Source organism: Bombina bombina, chromosome 6 (genome assembly GCF_027579735.1).
Source record: "Bombina bombina isolate aBomBom1 chromosome 6, aBomBom1.pri, whole genome shotgun sequence".
NCBI lineage: Eukaryota > Metazoa > Chordata > Amphibia > Anura > Bombinatoridae > Bombina > Bombina bombina.
This window is the reverse complement of record NC_069504.1, coordinates 557,032,615-557,055,425: the sequence shown is the minus strand read 5'-3', so window position 1 is coordinate 557,055,425 and position 22,811 is coordinate 557,032,615. Positions and strand designations below refer to the sequence as shown.

At 35.8% G+C, this 22,811-nt stretch overlaps 1 protein-coding gene across 1 annotated transcript in view; it reads left to right on the top strand.

Annotated features, from left to right (window-relative positions):
- Window positions 1-22,811, top strand: part of PRTG (protogenin) — a 176,839-nt gene that overhangs the window by 1,525 nt on the left and 152,503 nt on the right. The window contains exon 2 of the mRNA XM_053717502.1: window positions 3,625-3,927. Within this exon, the coding sequence (XP_053573477.1) occupies window positions 3,625-3,927 (303 nt within the window). The remainder of the gene's footprint in view (window positions 1-3,624; window positions 3,928-22,811) is intronic.

The following is a 22,811-nucleotide window of genomic DNA, read 5'->3' as shown; positions in this document are numbered from 1 at the left end:
GTTGTGTCAGCTTTTTTGAATATGAAGCAAGATGACAATATCTTGGAATAAAAGATTGTGTAAATACAATTATTAGTAATATATATATATATATATATATATATATATATATATATATATATATATATATACACACAATCCAAATTTCTGTTTGAAACTGTTTATTTCTGTTGATTATAATCTTCCTTTAGTGAGTTGTTTGATGCTCAAATGCCAATTGCAAAGATCAATTATTTTGAAGTTGGTTGCTAATAAAAACTGGATTAGGCTGTTTATTTCCCTATCAGAAGTGTGGTTTTAATACATTATTCTTGAACCTGCTACCTTTCAGTATGAATCCTGAAACCTATCAGTTTTAAATTGTTTTATCTCATTTGTTATATAAATCTTCCAGGTTACCAGTGAATTCTAAATAGTTGTATCACACATTGTTCATCCATAGTATTTTTTATTATTATTTTTTATGCTTGGAGTTGAGTAATTCCTTTATATAATAATTTTATATTGATTTGGTCTAGTTTATTGTTGTAGACCTTAAATTCAACACACACACACACACACACACACACACACACACACACACACATCTGAGTCACCATGGGATGATCAATGTTGTTAACCCAATACAGATCTCAGCATTAATTAAAGAGATACTGAACCCAATTTTTTTCTTTCATGATTCAGATGGAGCATGCAATTTTAAGCAACTTTCTAATTTACTTCTATTATCATTTTTTTCCATTCTCTTGCTATCTTTATTTGAAAAAGAAGGCATCTAAGCTAAGGAGCCAGTCAATTTTTGGTTCAGAACCCTGGACAGCCCTTATATATTGGTGGGTGAATTTATCCACCAATCAGCAAGAACAACCCAGGTTGTAAACGAAAAATGGGCCGGTTTCTAAACTTATATTCTTGCTTTTCAAATAAAGATACCAAGAGAATGATCAGAATACTTTTTGTTAGGTTGTAATATGTAGGAAAATCCCTATTGCTACAGAATAGGTGGCTTTTCGCTCTGTAGGTTAGGAACCTTTATATCAAAGCTGAGGCAGATGAAATTGAAGAATGTGAGTTTATTGAGAACTCAATCAGATAAGATTTGTTTGAATGGATTTCACACATCTAGAGCTTGTAGCCCTGAACTAAATAAAGAAGTGTTTACCTAACCACACAATCCTGTGTAAAATAGCTCAGATTACATGGGTCTCTTTCAGAACTGAGTTATTGATCATGATCTGAGAAATCGATTGATAATAGGGAGGAGTCAAAACACATTTATAAATGTCACCAGTAACCTTAATACCCTGTAACAAAGATTAAAGGGACCGATAAGAGGTACGGTGACATAGATTTTATCCCAGGGTTTACTTTCTCTGAATTATCATCCTTTCTTTTATCTTGGCGGGTGATGGATGAGAGGAAGAGCTGGTGTGTAAGGCTAAAAAAGAAGGCATGTTGCCTTGCTACACACATCTATTCCTCTAACAAAATGTGTATTGGGTAATTAAGCAATCCCCACTGCAAGAGACAGTAAGCAAGCAATTAGTTCCGCATTTCTGGAACAGTTGGCAATACACAAATGTCCAAATAAAGGTTATTTAATCCCTCTCCCACTGAGATTTAGCAGCAAGAGTTACCAATATCATGAAGTTACATTGTCTGTAATCTAAAAGCTTCTGTATAAAAGCACAAATTTAGCAGTTTAGCCATACCAAATTATTTGGTATAACTAGTATTTATTGGCTTTCATTGACTTTGAAAATAAGAGGTGTTGAATAAATATTTTCTTAAACTGTGTTGTCACTTTGAAGAGTGAGCTAAGTACACTCATACATTATATAAAAAGGTATTTACAAGCTACCAAAATCCCCAGTTGTAACTAAAGATATAGTCAAACCCGCAGGAGATAAGTGTAGAATGTTGAAAATTCCCTAGGGTTAGAAAAACCTGACTGTTCATAAAGAGCTCTGGATGTTAATGATTTCTTGTAAAAATTAAACCTTTATGACTTTCACTGTTTAGGGATCTTTGTGACAGGCTTGTAAAATTAGCGAACAGCTTTACCCCTTGTTTCCTTGTTAATGATGGTAAAACTTTGTATTATGTGTTTAAATCTTTTTTATGAGTTTTTTTTTTTGTTTACAATGCTTTTACATACAGCTACTTGATCACTTTTCTTTCAGACCAGGGAATCTAACAGAAATAATATACATGTCTAGTTTTGTAATTGGGCAATGTAATCATTCTTAAAGGGACAGTAAACACTTTGAGATTGTAATATAAATTGTTTATGATATGTAGTAAACAAAAATTTGGAATAATCTTTAATTATATATTTCGCACCCTTTTTTCCTGTAATTTAATTCTGAAAATTGTGTGTTTTCAATTCCTTTTAGAAGTGCAGATTCCAGACTTAACACTGCTATATCCCACACAGTCATTGGTTGTGCACTCTAGTGGCCCATTTATAACTGTCCCTAATTGGTCTCAGTAGAGAAGGAAGCCTAGATTACAACATGGCGTATGGGCGCTAAACAATTACACTTATGTTTTTTTAATTGTTTAAAGGGACAGTTTACTCTAATATTTTCTTCCTATAAATGTGTTCCTATAAATGTGTTCCCAATTACCAATTACCATTCCCAACACTGTATTGGGTTGTGGTTTCAGTTAGCAGAAACAGCTATTTCATATAAAAAATATATGTAAAGGAACAATTTCCTATACATTTTACATTCTGCAACTGGTATAACAAGTAGTTGGAAACACATTAAAGGGACATTAAACACTAAATACATGCTAGATAGAATGATGCATTCGAAGAAAAGATTAGTCCATGATTAACATGCAGATGTATTTTTTAAAGTTTCATTAGTTGTTTAAAAGGTGACAAAATAAGTGTAACGTTTTAGTGTCTATAAAACACTGGGAGCTGCCATGTTGTAACTTGTGTTACCTTCTCTGCTGTGGCCAAATAGGGACAGTTATACATAGGTCATTAGAGTGTGCAGCCAATGGTTGTGCTGGATTTAACAGTGTTCTGCACTTCCATTTCTAACAGGAACTGAAAAGCTCACAATTTCAGAATGGAATTACAGGCAAAGAGGACAAAATAAATAATGAAAGTATATTGCAGAGTTGTTTTATATATACAATTTATCATTTTATATTACCATCTAGAAGTGTTTAATGTCCCTTTAAGGAGTAACACATTTTAGGTTAAATTTGTCTGCCAAACGGCTAGGACGTTTCATGCCGTCTTAACGGCTCTAAAGCCCAGCAGAATTAGGACGGCATGGAACATCCTAACGTCTTTGAAAGGTTAAATTACACTGCCCCTTTTAACAAGTAATATTATTTTTTATTTTTTTTAAAATAAGAAAAAAAAATATCTTTGCTTTGAATACCCAATTCTATGTAGCATTTATTTAGTGTTTAATGTCCCTTCATATATAAATCGGTCACTCAGCTATTTACTATGACTTCACTAATGGAGTAGCTTCTTTTTAAGAGTTTTTGTTTAGAATTGTGCTTGAATTAATTTGCAAACTCTCAGTATTTTATGTTTAGTAAGATAATGTTTATTTTACTGGATAAAAAAGGAATTTTTTTTTTCTTTCCCAGGAGCTTGGTGTTTTAGTGATTTGCTATTTGTGAAAGAACCACAGGATGTGATTGTTTTAAGGAAAGATTCAGTCATCTTGGATTGCCAGCCTCATGGAGAAGCCCCTATCACAGTCACTTGGATGAAAAATGGAATAAAGATTTCAGAAAACGAACGGATCTCCGCATTACACAATGGGTCCTTGTACATCCATGAGGTTGAGGGTAGGAAAGGAGAGCAATCTGATGAAGGATTTTACCAATGCTTAGCCCTGAACAAACATGGTGCCATTCTGAGTCAAAGGGCTCATCTTTCATTAGCAAGTAAGTTACCTGGTTTTGGGTTTCAGTTGAGCCGCCTGCTTGGGCTTATTGCAGGCTGTATTTCTAAAGCACTACCTTGGTTTTGTTTCACGGTCTTTGACCAGCTCTGCACTAAATGGAATAAAGAAAAGATTTGTTTAAGCCATTTTTTTTTTTCATCTAGCGCACACAAAATGTAGCGTCTTATTCTATTTCTTACTCTGTTTCACTGGTATCAGTGTTTTTTGACATCTGAATATTTAAAATATTAAGTAAAGCTTGAGACAATTTGTGTGTGTGTCACCAAGACAACTATCACCCTAGGCTTCCGATCAAACTGTTGGCCATTTTCAAAACAACTCAATATTAAAACCACAATGAAAGATGAGTAGAGCACTTGTAGATGGAACACACACACACGCTGATGTACAAAATTTGACATACAACATATTAGATTTTATAAAGAGGAAAAACTTATGATAATTAATTTGGGAAGGGACTATAAACTCTAATGAACTAAAAAAAATAAAAGTATAATCAAATAAACATAAAAATAAACAGATTGTGTTAAGAACAGCAAAACCTACTTGTGTTCTTGCAAAATGAGCACTTGGAAATTCTCTGTGTAGCCTCTGCCTTTAGTGAGATAAGAGAACTGACGTTACATAAGTTCTACTGTCCCATGATTTTGGAACTAAAGTCCTCTACTGAGGATGGTCAATAAACTGATTGCAGCTAAAGCAGATGTCTCTTAGCAAAAACATCAAAGAAAAAGCGCTTTCTTTGCCTTCCTGTAGAGACACAGCCCCCTTGTGGGATGTGACAGGATGTAATAGATCCCGCACAAATAAAGTTAAAAAAAGAAATACAAGGTAAAATATTTTTTAAATGGTAAATAATGCATATTGCAATGAGACTGTTTTATATCGCTTTAATTTGTTTTTTAAATATTCAGTCTTGGCTGATAAGTTATTTTTCAGCAGGAGAACAGAAATATCTTGTATCAAAATGGTCACATTATATTGGTCTCACAGCAAGTGTTTAAAGGGACAGTCTACTCCAGATTTTTGTATTGTTTAAAAAGATATATAATCCCTTTATTACCGATTCCCCTGTTTTGCACAACCAACTCTGTTATATTAATACACTTTTACCTATGTAATTACCTTGCATCTAAGTGTCTGCAGACTGCCCGCTTATTTGAATTCTTTTGACAGACTTGCATTTTAGCCAATCAGTGCTGACTCATAAATAACTCCACGGGAGTGAGCACGATGTTTATCTATATGGAAAACATGAACTAGCGCTGTCTAGCTGTGGAAAAACTGTCAAAATGCACTGAGATAAGAGGCGGCCTTCAAGGGTTTAGAAATTAGCATATGAGCCTACCTAGGTTTAGCTTTCAAAAAAGAATACCAAGAGAACAAAGTAAATTTGATAAAAGTAAATTGTAAAGTTTAAAATTGCATGGTCTATCTGAATCATGAAAATTTAATTTTGACTCGACTGTCCATTCAAATACTCTAGACTAGCGCACATGCCAGATGTAAAATCAGCAACTGATTGTAACAACAAAAAAGATTTAAAGAGACACTCAACCCAAAATTAAACTTTCATGATTCAGATAGAGCATGCTATTTTAAACTTTACAATTAACAAAATGTCTTTTTATATTTACACTTTGAGTCACCCACTCCTACTGAGCATGTGCAAGAATTCACAGAATATACGTATGTGTATTTCTGATTGATTGATGGCTGTCACATGATACGGGGGAGTCGAAATTGACTTAACTTTGAAATTTGTCAGAAAAAAATCTACTACTCATTTAAAGTTCAGACTAATGCTATTGCATGGTGTTTTTATAGATCTGTTGAGTATGCAAATTTACTAGTCCTTTAAATAGGTTGTTGTTGTTTTGTTTTGTTTTTGGTTACAGTCAATTACTAAATTTACAGTTAGTATGGTATCTAACCCTCCATCAAAAAAGGATGGTTGTTAGGGAATATATTTTGTTGCAGTAAAGCAGAGTATCTATTTCTAAAAGTGAATAAATGTTAATGAGCAAACACATAGTTTAGTACAGGTCACATATTTGATTCCCACATGAATTTATAATGGGAGGGTAATTTTGTTATTCCGCTTGGTACAGCTCCTGGGTGATATGAGTTATTTATTGCCTTTTCTTATCCCATATGAAACCTGTATATAGGGAACCTTTAAACTAAACATGTAAAGGCCAGACTGTTAAGCAATTGATTTTGTTAATTAGCCTCAGTTTAGTTTCCAAGGCAAGCTTGCTTCTTTGTATTTCATTTTTGTTCCCAATTACATCTCTTTTCCACAAGCCGCATTATTGTTCCCTATAAACAGTAGGTGCGATTTGTAAAAGATAAGCAGTGCACTTAAAGGGACATGCCATCCACTTTTTTTCTTTTATGATTTAGAAAGAGAATGCAATTTTAAACATCTTTCTAATTTACTTATATTATCTAATTTGTTTTATTCTCTTGATATTCTTTGATGAAAAGAATATCTAGATATGCTCACTAGCTGCTGATTGGTTGCTGCACATAGAAGCATCATGTGATTGGCTCACCATGTGCATTGCTTTTTATTCAAATAAGGATATTTAAAAAATGAAGCAAAATAAATTATGGAAGTAAATTGTAATGTTGTTTAAATTTCTATTCTCTATCTGAATCATGAAAGAAAGATTTTGGGTTTAGTGGCCCTTTAACTCAACGTTGCTTTACTTTTTTTAGGGGTTTCTTACCATCCTCTAACCTTGGATGACACCATGAAAATGATAGATTTGCAGACGACTTTAAAAACAAAGAAAAGAGATGTTCTCAGCTAAAATGGAAGCTGGAAAAATCTGTTCTTGTTCAATGGGATGGCACTGTCTCAGGGTACTATTTTGTTTAACTCCCTATGCCTCTCACAGAGGAGAAATCTTGTGTAGTTAGTATACCAGTCTGACCTTGTCTTGAAACAGAGTTCAAGCCTGAAAGAATGGAAAACCACTAGCTCCAGACATACCTTGTGGCCCTTCAAGGGATAATAAACCCAATTTTTTTCTTTAATGATTCAGATAGAGCATGCAATTTTAAGCAACTTTCTATTTTACTCCTATTATCAATTTTTCTTTGTTCTCTTGCTATCTTTATTTAAAAAGCAGGAATGTAAAGCTTAAGAGCCGGCCCGTTTTTGGTTCAGCACCCTGGATAGCGCTTGCTTATTGGTGGCTACATTTAGCGGTATCCAGGTGCTGAACCAAAAACGGGCCGGCTCTTAAGCTTTACATTCCTGCTTTTTAAATAAAGATGGCAAGAAAATGAAGAAAAAATGAAAATAGGAGTAAATTAGAATGTTGCTTAAAATTGCATGCTCTATCTGAATTATTAAAGGAAAAACATGGGTTTAGTATCCCTTTAAATGAACATTGCAATTCACAAATCAATTGTGCATATCTAAAGTCCTGCTTGAATCACAGTCCTCTGTGAAAGGCATACTGAGCTAAAGAGGCTGTATCCTGAGTGGGAACTATACCCTTGAACAAGCATGTCATTTTTCCAACTTTGTTTGTGGTCAGGCTGAGCGTGTCTCCTTTAAAAGGGACACTAAACACTAAATACATTTCATGCACCTCCCTCTAATCATAGGGGCTGCCATTATGGAACCTAGGTTGCACTGCTGGTATCTGAAGGAGAGTAGCCACCAATGTGCAAACACAGCAGCACTAGATTGGAGTGAAATACAGGTGAAACTCGAAAAATTAGAATATCGTGCAAAAGTTAATTTATTTCACTAATGCAGCTTAAAAGGTGAAACTAATATATGAGATAGACTCATTACATGCAAAGCAAGATAGTTCAAGCGGTTATTTGTCATAATTGTGATGATTATGGCTTACAGCTCATGAAAACCCCAAATCCACAATCTCAGAAAATTAGAATATTGTGAAAAGGTGCAATATTCTAGGCTCAAAGTGTCCCACTCTAATCAGCTAATTAAACCATAACACCTGCAAAGGGTTCCTGAGCCTTTAAATGGTCTCTCAGTCTGGTTCAGTAGGAATCGCAATCATGGGAAAGACTGCTGACCTGACAGTTGTGCAGAAAACCATCATTGACACCCTCCATAAGGAGGGAAAGCCTCAAAAGGTAATTGCAAAAGAAGTTGGATGTTCTCAAAGTGCTGTATCAAAGCACATTAATAGAAAGTTGTGTGGAAGAAAAAGGTGCACAAGCAGCAGGGATGACCGCAGCCTGGAGAGGATTGTCAGGAAAAGGCCATTCAAAAGTGTTGGGGACTTTCACAAGGAGTGGACTGCGGCTGGAGTCAGTGCATCAAGAGCCACCACACACAGACGGATCCTGGACATGGGCTTCAAATGTCGTATTCCTCTTGTCAAGCCACTTCTGAAAAACAAACGTCAGAAGCGTCTTACCTGGGCTAAAGAAAAACAGACCTGGTCTGTTGCTCAGTGGTCCAAAGTCCTCTTTTCTAATGAGAGCAAATTTTGCATCTCATTTGGAAACCAAGGACCCAGAGTATGGAGGAAGAATGGAGAGGCATACACTGCAAGATGCTTGAAGTCCAGTGTGAAGTTTCCACAGTCTGTGTTGATTTGGGGAGCCATGTCATCTGCTGGTGTTGGTCCACTGTGCTTCATTAAGCCCAGGGTCAACGCAGCCGCCTACCAGGAGATTTTGGAGCACTTCATGCTTCCTTCCGCAGACGAGCTCTATGGGGATGCTGACTTCATTTTCCAGCAGGACTTAGCACCTGCCCACACTGCCAAAAGCACCAAAACCTGGTTCAATGACCGTGGGATTACTGTGCTTGATTGGCCAGCAAACTCATCTGACCTGAACCCCATAAAGAATCTATGGGGCATTGCCAAGAGAAAGATAAGAGACATGAGACCGAACAATGCAGAAGAGCTGAAGGCTGCTATTGAAGCATCCTGGTCTTCCATAACACCTCAGCAGTGCCACAGGCTGATAGCTTCCATGCCACGCCGCATTGAGGCAGTAATTTCTGCAAAGGGGCCCAAACCAAGTACTGAGTACATACAGTATGAATGCTTATACTTTTCAGAGGTCCGATATTGTTCTATGTACAATCCTTGTTTTATTGATTGCATGTTGTATTCTAATTTTCTAAGATTGTGGATTTGGGGTTTTCATGAGCTGTAAGCCATAATCATCACAATTATGACAAATCACGGCTTGAACTATCTTGCTTTGCATGTAATGAGTCTATCTCACATATTAGTTTCACCTTTTAAGTTGCATTAGTGAAATAAATGAACTTTTGCACGATATTCTAATTTTTCGAGTTTCACCTGTAGATAGTTTAACATGGCGGCACCCGTGACTAGAGGGAGGCAGGGAGCACCCTCAATACTATGCTAATAAATGTATTTAGTGTTTAATGTCCTTTTAAATGTATAGATTATCCAAGGACCATAGTTTGTTGTCTATGTATTATAGTATATACAAATTAAATAAGATTAAGATTATAATGTAATTTTTTTGGCAACTCTGATAGCCACATTTACTGTAAAAGGGAAATATTAATCTTGCTGTGTGGACTTCCAGTTTCATTATAATAATAATGTATATATGTAGCTCTAGAAAAGGAGAGTAATCATAAGAAAATAATACATGTAAAATATTTATAGGATAGGGTATCACTGCTAATTATACTGTATTATGGGAAGCTTGGGCGAACAAACATATTTACTTGCTTTTGAAATGTCAGAGGGGACATCTGTGGTTGTCTAATGCAGAAAATGTCGTTATTTCCATGTTGCTTGTTTGTGCCACACTGGTAGATAAATATATTTCTGGGAAATCTCTGTATTTGGACAGGTAGAGAAAAGGGTAATCAAGACCCTAGTTATGCAGAGCTCTGTATATCGGTGTATCAAGCTTGAAGTAAATCTGGTACTTGACAAGAAGCCAGTGTAGATCATGAAAGAGTGGTGTTATGTGGCAAGAATACGGTAGCTTTGTTTAAAGGGTCATGATAGTTGGAATATGAAATAAACTTGTTGAAAATGAGCTCCTATTCATGACAGCATACTGCGGTATGCTCAGATCTGAGCATGTGACTTAAAGGGACTTTGTTTTACTGTAATCTTGTGGGACTTCACCTTACTCATGCAAGATTTGATAGAAAACCATATATGGAAATAAAGTAACTGGACATGCCAGATGCATGCTCCCCTGCATTTCTTGTCAGCTTTTTACAGATATTCTAAACCACTTTTATGTGATTTAGCATATACCATTATTATTGTTGCAAACACTGCTGCCAGACAGCATAGAGCATTGGACATTTAAAAAGGTGCTATCAAATATAGGGCATGTGGCACCATGGTATTCTCCCTAGAACTGCCACTGGATTCAGGTACTCCATTGACAAAAAAAGAAAAAAAGGGGGCCCAGATTTAACATGATGAAAATATATACCTAGCAGAAGATGGTACTAAACACTCTTAAACTGTATTTGCTAAACTTAAAGGGACAGTCAACACTAGAATTTTTGTTGTTTTAAAAGATAGATAATCCCTTAATTACCAATTCCCCAGTTTTGCATAACCAACACAGTTATTATTATACTCGTTTTACCTCTGTAATTACCTTGTATCTAAGCCTCAGCAGACGACCCCCTTATTTCAGTGATTTTGACAGACTTGCATTTTAGCAAATCAGAGCTGACTCCATGGTAAATCCATGTGCATGAGCTCAATGTTATCTATATGAAACATGTGAACTAATGCCCTCTAGTGGTGAAAAACTATCAAAATGCATTTAGATTGCAGTCGGCCTTCAAGGTCTAAGAAATTAGCATATGAACCTTCTAGGTTTACCTTTCAACTAAAAATACCAAGAGAACAAAGCAAAATCGGTGATAAAAGTAAATTGGAAAGTTGTTTAAAATTACATACCCTATTTGAATCATGAAAGTTTTTTTTGCACTTGACTGTCCCTTTAAGGTAAAAAAATGAGAACTGCAAAGAAAAAAAAACATTGGGGATCAGAAGATAATAAATGTAGTGTCAGCTCAGGTCCATCTCATGTGTGAAAAATACATTTTATAATTGTAAAGTTGCTTTTAAATAAAAATGGGCTCTTACGGCAGGTTAGCTATGAAAACAGGTGGTAGTCTCATAGTACTTTCTGATGGGGACTTTCTCTCTGAGCGGTAGCAACATTCACATACTCGAAGAAAGATTTCCCAGTTTTGACTGAATATTTCATTTAGCTTTGAAAATAACTGTTTATCTTTGGCATGTAATCAACAGCAATGAATATTAACTTGATTACTAAGCCTTTTTTTTCTAACAGAGACATCAGTTGGTTACTCTGAGAATATCCTAAAGCTTTTTTTCACATGGAGGAGCTTTGCAAATCGGAGAAAAGAGTCCATGTGTACTCAGGGTTAAGTCGGTTTTTATTCTGTTTGTCCCATGTAAACCTTTTTTTTTTTTTTTTTCACTGTCTCCTAGAAATTAATGCAAAGACGATGAATGTCTTTAACGAATATAAATACACACAGCTATGGAAATTGTGCATGGGGGTCATATTTCTGGTGGCACAAAAGAATAAAAACTGGGTGAATGCTACTGATTGCTTTATCAGCATGTGTTCTTGCTGTGAAGTTTGTCTGTTTACCAGCTTATTTTTTTTTATAAAAAACAGAATAACTTTCAGGAACATGGCTGTGATAATCTAATATATGCAGATTCTCTGATTTCTATGTAACTGAGAAAAAAAAAGGATCTTTAGAATTTAGTGGTTTTAGTTTAACTTTCTCTAAGAACATTGTTTAACTGAATTAATAACATAGCCATCATTTAGATATTTAAAGAAGAAATAAAAAAAGTCTTATTCTTTGTCTTTGTTTGGGGCATTTTAAAATCCAATTTTGAACCCCCTCATGAATAACTGCTTTAGTAGAGTTATACATATTAAACGGGTGGAGAATAAGCATAAAACGGACACTCTTTCTTAAAACAGAGTTAAGTTCTTCATTGGCAAATTAGTTTAAGAACTTGGATACAGAAGACTACACTCATGTATGTAACCTGTGCAGTCAGTTTTAGGCCTGGGCACAGCAGAAGATCCCAAATCCTAAAGTTTAAAAAGTGGAAACTGGAGGTTGCACTCAATGTAGAAATTCTATTTATGTGTGGGCTAATAAAGACTTCACTGGGTTAAAAGGTTAGAAACTTGCCAGAACTAGGCTTACCCTTCTGATAAAGAGCAGATGACCCTAATTCAATGGCCAAATCTTTCAAGTCTTTCCTTTACAAAGTAATGATTGCCAGGGTTTGTTCTGTAGGAATGCACAGATTGAAGTGTGTGCACTGCAGACCCCCTTCTTTGGTGTCAGTATAAACCGTCCTTATCTCCTAATCCTAGCAGGTCTGCATGGGTAGAAGCCTTTGTCCATACTCTCTCATCTGTTCACTGATGCATCAGAATTTTTTTAATAACCTATTTTTTTAAAGGACCACTCAATGCAGTAGAATTCCTTAATTAACACGTGCATAATAAAAATACATTTAACACCTACTCTGAATTTCAAATCAGCAGTAGATTTTTTTTTCTGACAAAATTTTTTCTTCTTCCATTTTCCGGCCCCCTGTATCATGTGACAGATATCAGCCAATCACAGACTAGTATACGTATACTTGAAGTGTGAATATAAAAAGACTGTGCAAAATTTGATAATGGAAGTAAATTGGAAAGTGTCTTAAAACCGCATGTTCTATCTGAATCATAAAAATTTATTTTGACTTGAGTGTCCCTTTTAAATAAAGAAATGCAAAAGAGCACAACAAATAGAAGCAAGGTGTCATTAGGAGCGATTTAAGGAAATCTATATTAATTGGATAAAACAGAGCTCGGAAGCAACCAATCATTAATACTCTAGATTTCTGCAACATGTGGCTTACAATATGGACTGTTAAAAATAATATGCAGTGCGATGTTTAAGTATGGTTAAACCACAAATATAAAGTAACTGTACTAGCTACAAGGCAATGCAAGACAATGTCTAGAGATATAAAAATATCTTATCTATCTGTCTACCTACCTTTGTGTCTATCAAGTTACAGCAGTATCTGTATCAAGTTACAGTGGTATGTTTACACACTAAAGTAACTTAAAACAAGACTAAAATATGAAACACACAGTGATAAATAGACAGAATGCATTTGTTAGGTGATTATTCTCTAGGGTAGAGAAGCAAGTCAGTTTGTTGATTAGTTTTGCCTGTGGTTTCATTGTAGAGTTGAAAGATAATAATCGTTTTTTAGATAAGGTTTGCACATGAAGAGGTGCACTTATGACATGGTGTACATTCATGTATCCTTCCAAGGAAGTTCCTCTCCCAGACATTTCTAAGTATTTCTATAGCATTAATAGATGTTGCTCCTTTCTGCATGGCTTGATCTAAGTATAGTTGATCTAGTTATTCAACTGGCTTCTTTTGTCGGACACCTCTGACTTAGCTGAAGAATGGCTGCTAACTCAGAGCAGTTGCTTAGTCAGATGTCTATTGTTGTTTCATATTTAGCAGCTGTGTCTATTGTTCATAATAATGCAGAATCAATTAAAACCATGACAGAGATGAGTCTCATTTATTGTGTGTATGTCTGTCTGTCTGTCTGTCTATTATTATTATCAGTTATTTGTAGAACACCAACAGATTCTGTAGCGCTAAAAACATGGGTCTAATATGCAAGGTGACAATTATGGGGGGGGGGGGGGGCAAAGGGATAGAGGGCGCTGCCAACAGTTTCACTGTTTTAAACTAGGCTCGTAGACTTACATGCTAAGAGGGTTCAAGGGGATAACTAAAGGAGGAGAGAAACTAAGATAGGAAAATGTTAGAGTATATTATATGCATCCCTGAACAGAAGCGCTTGAACGATTGAAAACTAGGGGAGAGTAATGTAGAGCGAGGAAGAGTTCCACAAAATAGGGGTCAGTCTGGAGAAGTCTTGTAGATGGGAATGCGAGGAGGTAACGAGAGGAGGAGAGAAGGAAGTCATGAGAAGAGCTATCTATCTATCTCTATCTATATGTGTGTGTATATTCTTTTATTGCACTATTGCTTGCATATAAATATGTGTTTAAATCCCCTTTATGAATTTGGCATGTTGCTGGTGTTCAGTAACTGTGCAGATCAGATATGTTCTGGACACTTCAAGGTAAAAGAGAACTATCTGTATTCATTAGAAATCTTTAACAGTGTAGTGTACAGTGGTTTAAAAACTAAATCAATATGAGCACAGCTAGTCCTCATGTAGTTAAAACAGAGTAATCAGAGTAAGTGATTTTTTTCCCTGATTGTCACAAATTGTAGATTTTTTATTCTCTACTAGTTCACTTAATGGGGCCTATTTATTAAATGTCTATCAGCGGATCATGTCCGACAGACATCACTGAATGCGGACAGAATTACGCTCTCCGCATTCAGCATTGCACCAGCAGTTCTTGTGAACTGCTGGTGCAATGCCGCCCCCTGCAGATTCGCTAGCAGGGGATGTCAATCAACCCAATCGTATTCGATCGGGTTGTTTTCTGGCGATCGCTGTCTGCCTCCTCAGAGCAGGTGTACAGGTTATGGAGCAGCGGTCTTTAGGCTCGCCAGAAACACAAGGCTTCCCGCTCCATATGGAGCTTGATAAATAGGCCCCAATGTGTCAATTAAATCCTTTTTTATTTAGTGTACTGTATTAAGTTAGCTAAAAAACAAACAAACCCAGAGCTATAAATAGGAACGTGTCTGTTGTTATTGTATCTGCACTATGTGGCGACTCCATAATACACACATGAATTCGAATTGGGTCATATCAGTGGGACATTTGCACTTTGAGAACTAAATATGCATCCCTCATGGTTTGCATGCATTAAAACGCAGTGATCAGTGAAAAGAGATCTTGTAGTGCAGATAGAAGCTCCCTAGTTACACTGGGTCAGAGCACAGCGCATGAAAGGAACCTGCCAAAACCAGTGGCCAGCTGTGTGTGGATGGCCATTAATAACCGTGAGCTCATATCTGAACCATCCACCTCGACCCTGGTGTTCTCACCCTGCACCCCTTAGGCACCAAAGAAACGCTTATTGTCACTCAATTTAAGATATTCTTAATAGCAGCATTCAGCAGGGTGGGATTGTGGTAGTTGTAGTCCCAGATATTGATCTTAACCCCTTGAGTGCTAACGACGGCTCTGAGCTGTCGCAGAGTTTCTCACTCAGGTGCTAACGACGGCTCAGAGCCGTCGCTAGCACTCTCCCACCTTGAGGGAGATCTGGGGGCTCCCACCCGCTCCTACCCCGGCGATCGTGCCTGTAGACTAACAGGCATCGCCGGGGCTTCCCGTTTTGCGTGGCGACGTCACCGCACAACTTTATGTAAAAAAATACAATTAACAATATAGGGAAAGGGGGCATGCTGCTTAGAAGCCTGTATCTCAGGCATCTAAGCAGCTACAGACCCCCAAGACCCACCATTGGAAAGGTAATCGCCTAACCTTTCCAATGGTATAAGTCTTGGGGAATGCAAAGAAAAAAAGTAAAAAAAATAAAATAAATTAAAAATGTAAAATTAAAAAACCCTCAAATGTGCTTGGCACTCAAAGGGTTAAAGGGACACTCATGTCAAAATCAAACTTTCATAATTCAGATAGAGCATTCGATTTTAAACAACTTTCCAATTTACTTCCATTAACAAAATGTGCACAGTCTTTTTATATTTATACTTTTTGAGACACCAGCTCCTACTGAACATGTGCAAGAATTCACAGAATATTCGGATAAGCATTTGTGATTGCTGATGGCTGTCACATGATACAGAAGGAGGGGAAATAGACATAACTTTGAACTTTGTCAGAAAAAATCTACTACTTATATAAAATTCAGATATAGGGGCCTATTTATCAAAGGTCTTGCGGACCTGATCCGACAGTGCGGATCAGGTCTGCAAGACCTTGCTGATTGCGGAGAGCAATACGCTCTCCGCATTTAACATTGCACCAGCTGCTGGTGCAACGCCGCCCCCTGCTGACTCGCGGCCAATTGGCCCCCAGCAGGGAGGTATCAATCAACCCGATCGTACTCGATTGGGTTGATTTCCGGCGATTCCTGTCCACCTCATCAGAGCAGGCAGACAGGAAACACATTCCCATAAGCTCTGTTCGGAGCTCGATAAATGGGCCCCTAAGTGCTATTGCATTGTCTTTTTACCATGCATTTGTTGATTATGCAAAGCTACTATATTTACTGTTCCTTTTCGGAGCTGTAGCCTGGAAGACAGTGATTACCTGCTGAAGTGTCCTGTTACCTGCCCTCTGGCCAGGTGTTCCATTAGTGGCTGGCCTTCTTTGTAAAAAAAAACAAACCTTAACTTTAAAGTAAAACATGCCTGTGAATGGTCATATAAATAGACAAAAGCAAATTGGTTTTACCCTGAATATTGTGGCACTACACCATATATATATATATATATATATATATATATATATATATATATTTTTTTTTTTTTAAGAACCAGTGAAGGGTATGTCGATAGATTGATGTTCCTAAAATAAAGTGAACTTTTTGTAGTTGCATTTCTGTGTGCAAGTTGCAAAAAGCGGAAAAGCTTCATTATACAACATTATATTAATTCCTAAGATGATGAAAAAGATGGAGAAGCCCACATACATAAGGATATTACTTATAGTTACAAATATAGATTAACGTTGCATTCAGTGAATGTAAGTGCTGTGCAGAAATCATTACTGATACAGTTGTGTCGTACAAAGGTTATCCCAACTACGTTTAGAAGCACAATCTGGGATGTTAAGTAAATGACTTTCTTTAAAATGTATTGTATTCCATTAAAGTCCATTGGATTAAATAACAATATTGATTTTTTTTGCCTCTGTTCTAAAGAACATGTATGTGCCGAAGCAGAGGATGTCAGGCCAAATGTCTAGGGTCAAATCTTTCTTTCATTACGGGATAATACAGCAGTGGAAAAACTATGCTCACCGCTTTGGATTAAAAATAGATCATTGGTGCACTTGAACTAACAATAAATTTAACAATTTATCAATCAATAAATATACACTGACTCAAGCGCACACACAATGATCTATGAAATACTGATATTGATTATTTTAACAACGTAAAGACTGTAGTATAATCTGTCTTAGATATTGCTTAAAAATCTGTGCTTTTTATTTTTAAAGTGTAATTTCCTTCTTTCGTTCATCTATATCTTTGGTTCTGAAGAAATCACCTTAAAGGACCACTAAACACAGTACAATAACATAATCAATAAATGCATACTAAATAGACAATGCATAAGCACTTATTTTGAATTTCACATGTGTAGTAGATTATTTTTTTTGACAAGTTTCAATGTTTGTTTTATTTCCCTTCCCCCCAGCATCATGTGACAGCCATCAGCCAGTCACAAAATGTATTTACGTATATTCTGTGAATACTGCACATGCTCAGTAGGCGCTGGTGCCTCAGAAAGTGTAAATATAAACAGATTGTGGATATTTAGATAATGGATGGGAATTGGAAAGTTGATTAAAATTGTAAACTCTCTGATTCATTAAAGTTTAATTTTGACTTTCGTGGTCCTTTAATGCCGTTTTTCTTTCATGACTCAGATAAAGCATGCAATTTAAATATAAAAAAAGTTTTCCAATTTACTTCTATTATGACATTTTCTTTGTTCTCTTGGTATCTTTTGTTGAAAAGCAGGGGCATAATCTCATGAACATGCATATGTGTGGAGCACTATATGGCAGCAGTTTTGCGAGAATGTTATCCATTTGCAAGAGCTCTAGATAGCAGCGCTATTCCCTGTCATGTATTGCTCCAGATGCCTACCTGGGTATCTCTTCAACGCAGAATACCATGGGAATGAAGCAAATTTGATAAGAGAAGTCAATTGGAAACTTTTGTAAAACCGTATGCTCAGTCTCAAAAGAAAATATTTGTGTTTCATATCCCTTTGATATGGAGCCCTATTAAACAATCACATTGCATATCTTATCTTAGCCCTTTTAGCTCTGTCAGCCATCAGATGACCTTCCATGGGTTAAAGCACAGTAGAATTGCAGAATCAAATTCTTAAAGGGACTACTCCAAAATGTGTATTGTTTAAAAAGATAAACAATCCCTTTATTACCCATTCCCCAGTTTTGCATAACCAACACAGTTTATAATAATATACTTTTTACCTCTATTATTACCTTGTATCTAAGCCTCTGCAGATAGCCCTCTTATCTCAGAGCAATTTATTTATTATCTATTGACTTGCATTTTAGCCAATTAGTGCTGGTTCCTGCACAACTCCACTGGAGTGAACACAATGCTATCTATATGGCACACATGAATTAGCTGTGCCTTGTAGTGAAAAGCTGATAAAAAAAGCATGTGATAAGAGGATGCCTGTAGTGGTTTAAAAACAGAAATTTAGAGGTTTAAATGTTTAAAGTATATTAATAATATAACAATGTTGGTTGTGCAAAGCTGGGGACTGGGTACTAAAGGCGTTACCTATCTTTTTTAAACAATAACAATTTTGGTGTAGACTGTTTAAATTTTTTTAAAAAAAGACAGTGCAATAGCTTTTTTTCCATTTTATATCATGTGACAGCCATTAGTGAATCACAGACTCATATATGTATATACTGTGAACGGTTGCTCAGTAGGAGAGGGTGCCTCACAAAGTGTGCATATAAAAATAATGTGCACAGTTTTATAATGGGAGTAAATTGTATTGTTTTTTAAACTGCACACTCTGGTCTGAATATTTAAAAGTTAAATTTTGACTTTAGTGTCACTTTAAGATCTGGAATACCTGGAACAAATGTTTTGTAATAATTTTCCTTTCTGTAAGAAGTTCTAACTTAACATCAATAAGTAATCAACATGTGTTACATAGATAAATTGCCCTTAAAGAGACAGTTAAGTAATGTAAAAGGACCATTAAACTTGACATTTCAACAACACATAAAATGTTTCATTATTGCAAGTGAAACACCTTTTGCTGTAAAATACAACTAAAAACTGGGCTTAAAGTGCCATAAAACATGTTGCGATCTGTGCATATTCTAAAAGGGCTAACTAATTAAGTAAAATAGTTTGCATATTTAAAAAATAAATAAAAAAATAGCTGGCAAGTATTTTAAAATAATTTTCAAAAATAAGCAAAATTAGTTTCATAGCCATGCTGTCTGGAGTAGTCTGATCCACCCGCATATCAGTGTTTAGCATCAGAAACACAGGCATTGTATTTTTACTGAGTTCACAGCTGCTTATTTGCTTCTAGGCATGCTCCAGCAGATGACTGTGTACTTCTGCATTCTACCAAACAAAGGTAGATATAGATACAGCCATAGAAGGAATTGTGTGGGGGGAGTTAGAGCTGTACAATTCAGAAACTTAAAAGAAAGGGTTAATGGAGAGGCACTGCAGGATAAATTTGCAGGTAAAGTAATTAAAATACATATTATTATATTTTGTCTCTATCCCAACTTTATGTCCCATGATCAACAATCATGATAAGAAAATCATTCTTTGCAGTAGTAACTAAACGTCCTTAAAGGGACAGTATACACTAATTTTCATATAACTGCATGTAATAGACACTACTATAAAGAATAAGATGCACAGATACTGATATAAATATCCAGTATAAAACTGTTTAAAAACGTACTTAGAAGCTTTCAGTTTAGCTCTGTTGAAAAGGCAACTGGAAAGCCCACTGCAAGTGGGAAATAAGACCCTCCCCCCCCTCCCCCCCTCCCCCTTCTTTTGCATATGAAAAGACCCTTTACACAAACAGGAGCAAGCTGGATAAAGGTAGCTGACAGTATTCACATAAAACTTAGGGGCTTGGTAAGGAGTCTGAAAATCAGAGCAATGTTATTTAAAAATAAGCAAAACTATACATTTTTTAAAATAACAAACTTTATGGGCTATATAAATAGATCATCTACAAAACATTTATGCAAAGAAAAAATGAGTGTATAATGTCCCTTTAAGGGAATACAAGAGTGCAGGCTACCCCAGTCTGCACATGTGCAAACAGAGTTTGTGATATATCTGAATATTAGTTTGTGATTGGTTAGCAGGGGTTCTTTTGTTCTGTGGACAGGGAAATCAATGAAAATAATAAACATTAAACAATATACTCATTAGACAAAATAGAGCTGCAGATTTAATTGCAAAATTATTCTTATATATAAAGGTTCATAATCCTGAAGTTTACAATATGTGTTTAATAACCCTTAAAGAGACTTATCAGTTTACAGCTACTATCAAATTTACTTTGTTTTTTTTTATATTCTTTGTTTAAAACACATACCTAGGTAGGCTTTGGAGCAGCAATGCACTACTGGGAGCTAGCTGTTGATTGGTGACTGTGTGCATATGTCTTTTGTCATTGGCTTACCAGATGTGTGAGTTACCAAAAGTGCATTGCTGCAGGAGTATAACACATAGTTATATGCAAACAATAGTGTACAAATAAAATGCTCTGAAACATTAAAGGGACATGAAACCCAAATTTTTTCTTTCAAGATTTAGAATGAGCATACATTTTTAAACAACTTTCTAATTTACTTCTATTATCTAATTTGCTTCATTCTCGTGATATCGTTTGCTGAAAAACATATCTAGATAGGCTCGGTAGCTGCTGATTGGTGGCTGCACATAGATGCCTTGTGATTGGCTCATTCATGTGCATTGCTATTTCTTCAACAGAGGATATCTAAACAATTAATCATAATAGACAATATAAGTAAATTAGAATTTTGTTTCAAATTGTATTTTCTATCTGAATCATGAAATACATTTTCTGTGTTTAGTGTCCCTTTGGCTGCTAATCCATTTCCCACCTGGGTGCTGAGCAGGTTTTGATCTTCTTTTTTTTTTTTTTACTTTTTGAAATATATTTATTTTTTACACTTTTACTTTTTTCCCAGATCCTCAAAACGTATACCATTGGAAAGGTTAGGCAATTACCTTTCCAACGGTGGGTCTTGGGGGTCTGTAGCTGTTTAGATGTCTTAGATACAGGCATCTAAGCAGCATGCCCCCATCTCCCTATATTGTCCATTGTTAATCTTAAATAAAGTTGCGCAGTGATGTCACCGCACGAAACGTGAAGCCCCGGCGATGCCTCTCACTATTCAGGCCAGATCACCGGGGTGGGAGCCCCCAGATTGCCCTCAAGGTGGGTGAGTGCTAGTGACGGCTCTGAGCCGTCCTTAGCACCTGCTGAGAAAATTTGCGACATCTCAGAGCCGTCGTTAGCACTCAAGGGGTTAAACAATTATGTCCTTTTAATTCTGGTTAACCTGACAGTTGCTGCAGAGGGCCCATACATGAAAATTGGGATAAGAAGTATACATAAAAAAATACATGACTGCAGCCTCCATTTGAATGATTAGTTTAAATAGGGTAAAGGGGAGTGATTTGGTATGAGGTAATTTCTGTTCAATGACCTCACCTAAGGGTTTGAGTGCAATAGGTTTGACTGTTTATCTTTAAAGGGACAGTATACACCAATTTTCATATAACTGTATGTAATAGACACTACTATAAAGAATAATATGCACAGATACCGATATAAAAATCCAGTATAAAACCGTTTAAAAACTTACTTAGAAGCTTCCAGTTTAGCTCTGTTTAAAAGGTTACAAGAACACCCACTGCAAGTGGGAAATATCAGACACCCCCCTCCCCCTTCCTTTGCATATGAAAAGACCCTTTACACAAACAGGAGCAAGCTGGAGTAGGTATATGTCGGTATTCACATAAAACTTTGTGGCTTGGTTAGGCATTTGAAAATCAGAGCAATGTTATTTAAAAATAAGCAAAACTATACATTTTTTTTTTTTTTTTTTAAAATAAAAACTTTATGGGCTATATAAATAGATCTACAAAACATTTATGCAAAGAAGAAATGAGTTTATAATGTCCCTTTAAAGAGATAATAAACAGTATGAGATTGTAACCTAAAATGTTTAATTATGTGTAGTTAAAAAAACTCTCCAATATATTTTGATTGTTTATTTTGTCATCTCTTCCTGAGTTTCTATAAATGAATGAGTGCCGCCATGTTTGAACTAAAGTTTTCCTGTTATCTCATTCTCCTGCTGACAATGATTAAGGACATATATAAAACAGGCAATAAAAGAGACTGTCCAAAGAAGGCTGTTACTTTATAGAAACTAGAGTCATTTCTAGAAACTAAACTTTTACACTTGTATATTAAAAATTTAAATAACTGAAATAATTAAGATTTTTTTTTTATATCAAATGTTTAGTTATGCATAATGAAGCAACTTTGCAATATATTTTTATTTTGCCTCATTTTCATGTAATTTTGCTCTGAGAATTGAGCAGTTTTAAATTCTCAGAACCTGAAAGAGCCTTGCTGACTTTTCAGTGCTAACTCTGCTACATATCTGTATCTAATTGGCTTTATCAGATAACAAATGCAATACATTTAACTTTATGACAGTGGTTGTCTGAGGACTAAAGCCCAGATTGGCTCCCCCAAATAAGGCAAATGGTGGGTGGAGTTTGAATATTGAAAACAAATTGCAATAAAAATAATGTTAATTTGTTTTAAAAACTTAGTCATGGCTGATATTTTATTTCTAACAACATAACAGAAATGGTAGCCCAAAAAGCCCTGAGTAATATGTTTTTGGGTGATGGAAATGAATGTTCATGTTCGGGGAGGTGTAGGTAGGATTTTGGGGATGAATGTGGGTTGGCTCCTATGTCATGGTAAAGACTTGGGATAAGGCAGCTGGAGACCCTCTGAAGTTAACCCTTTAATGCCTGCACCTCTTT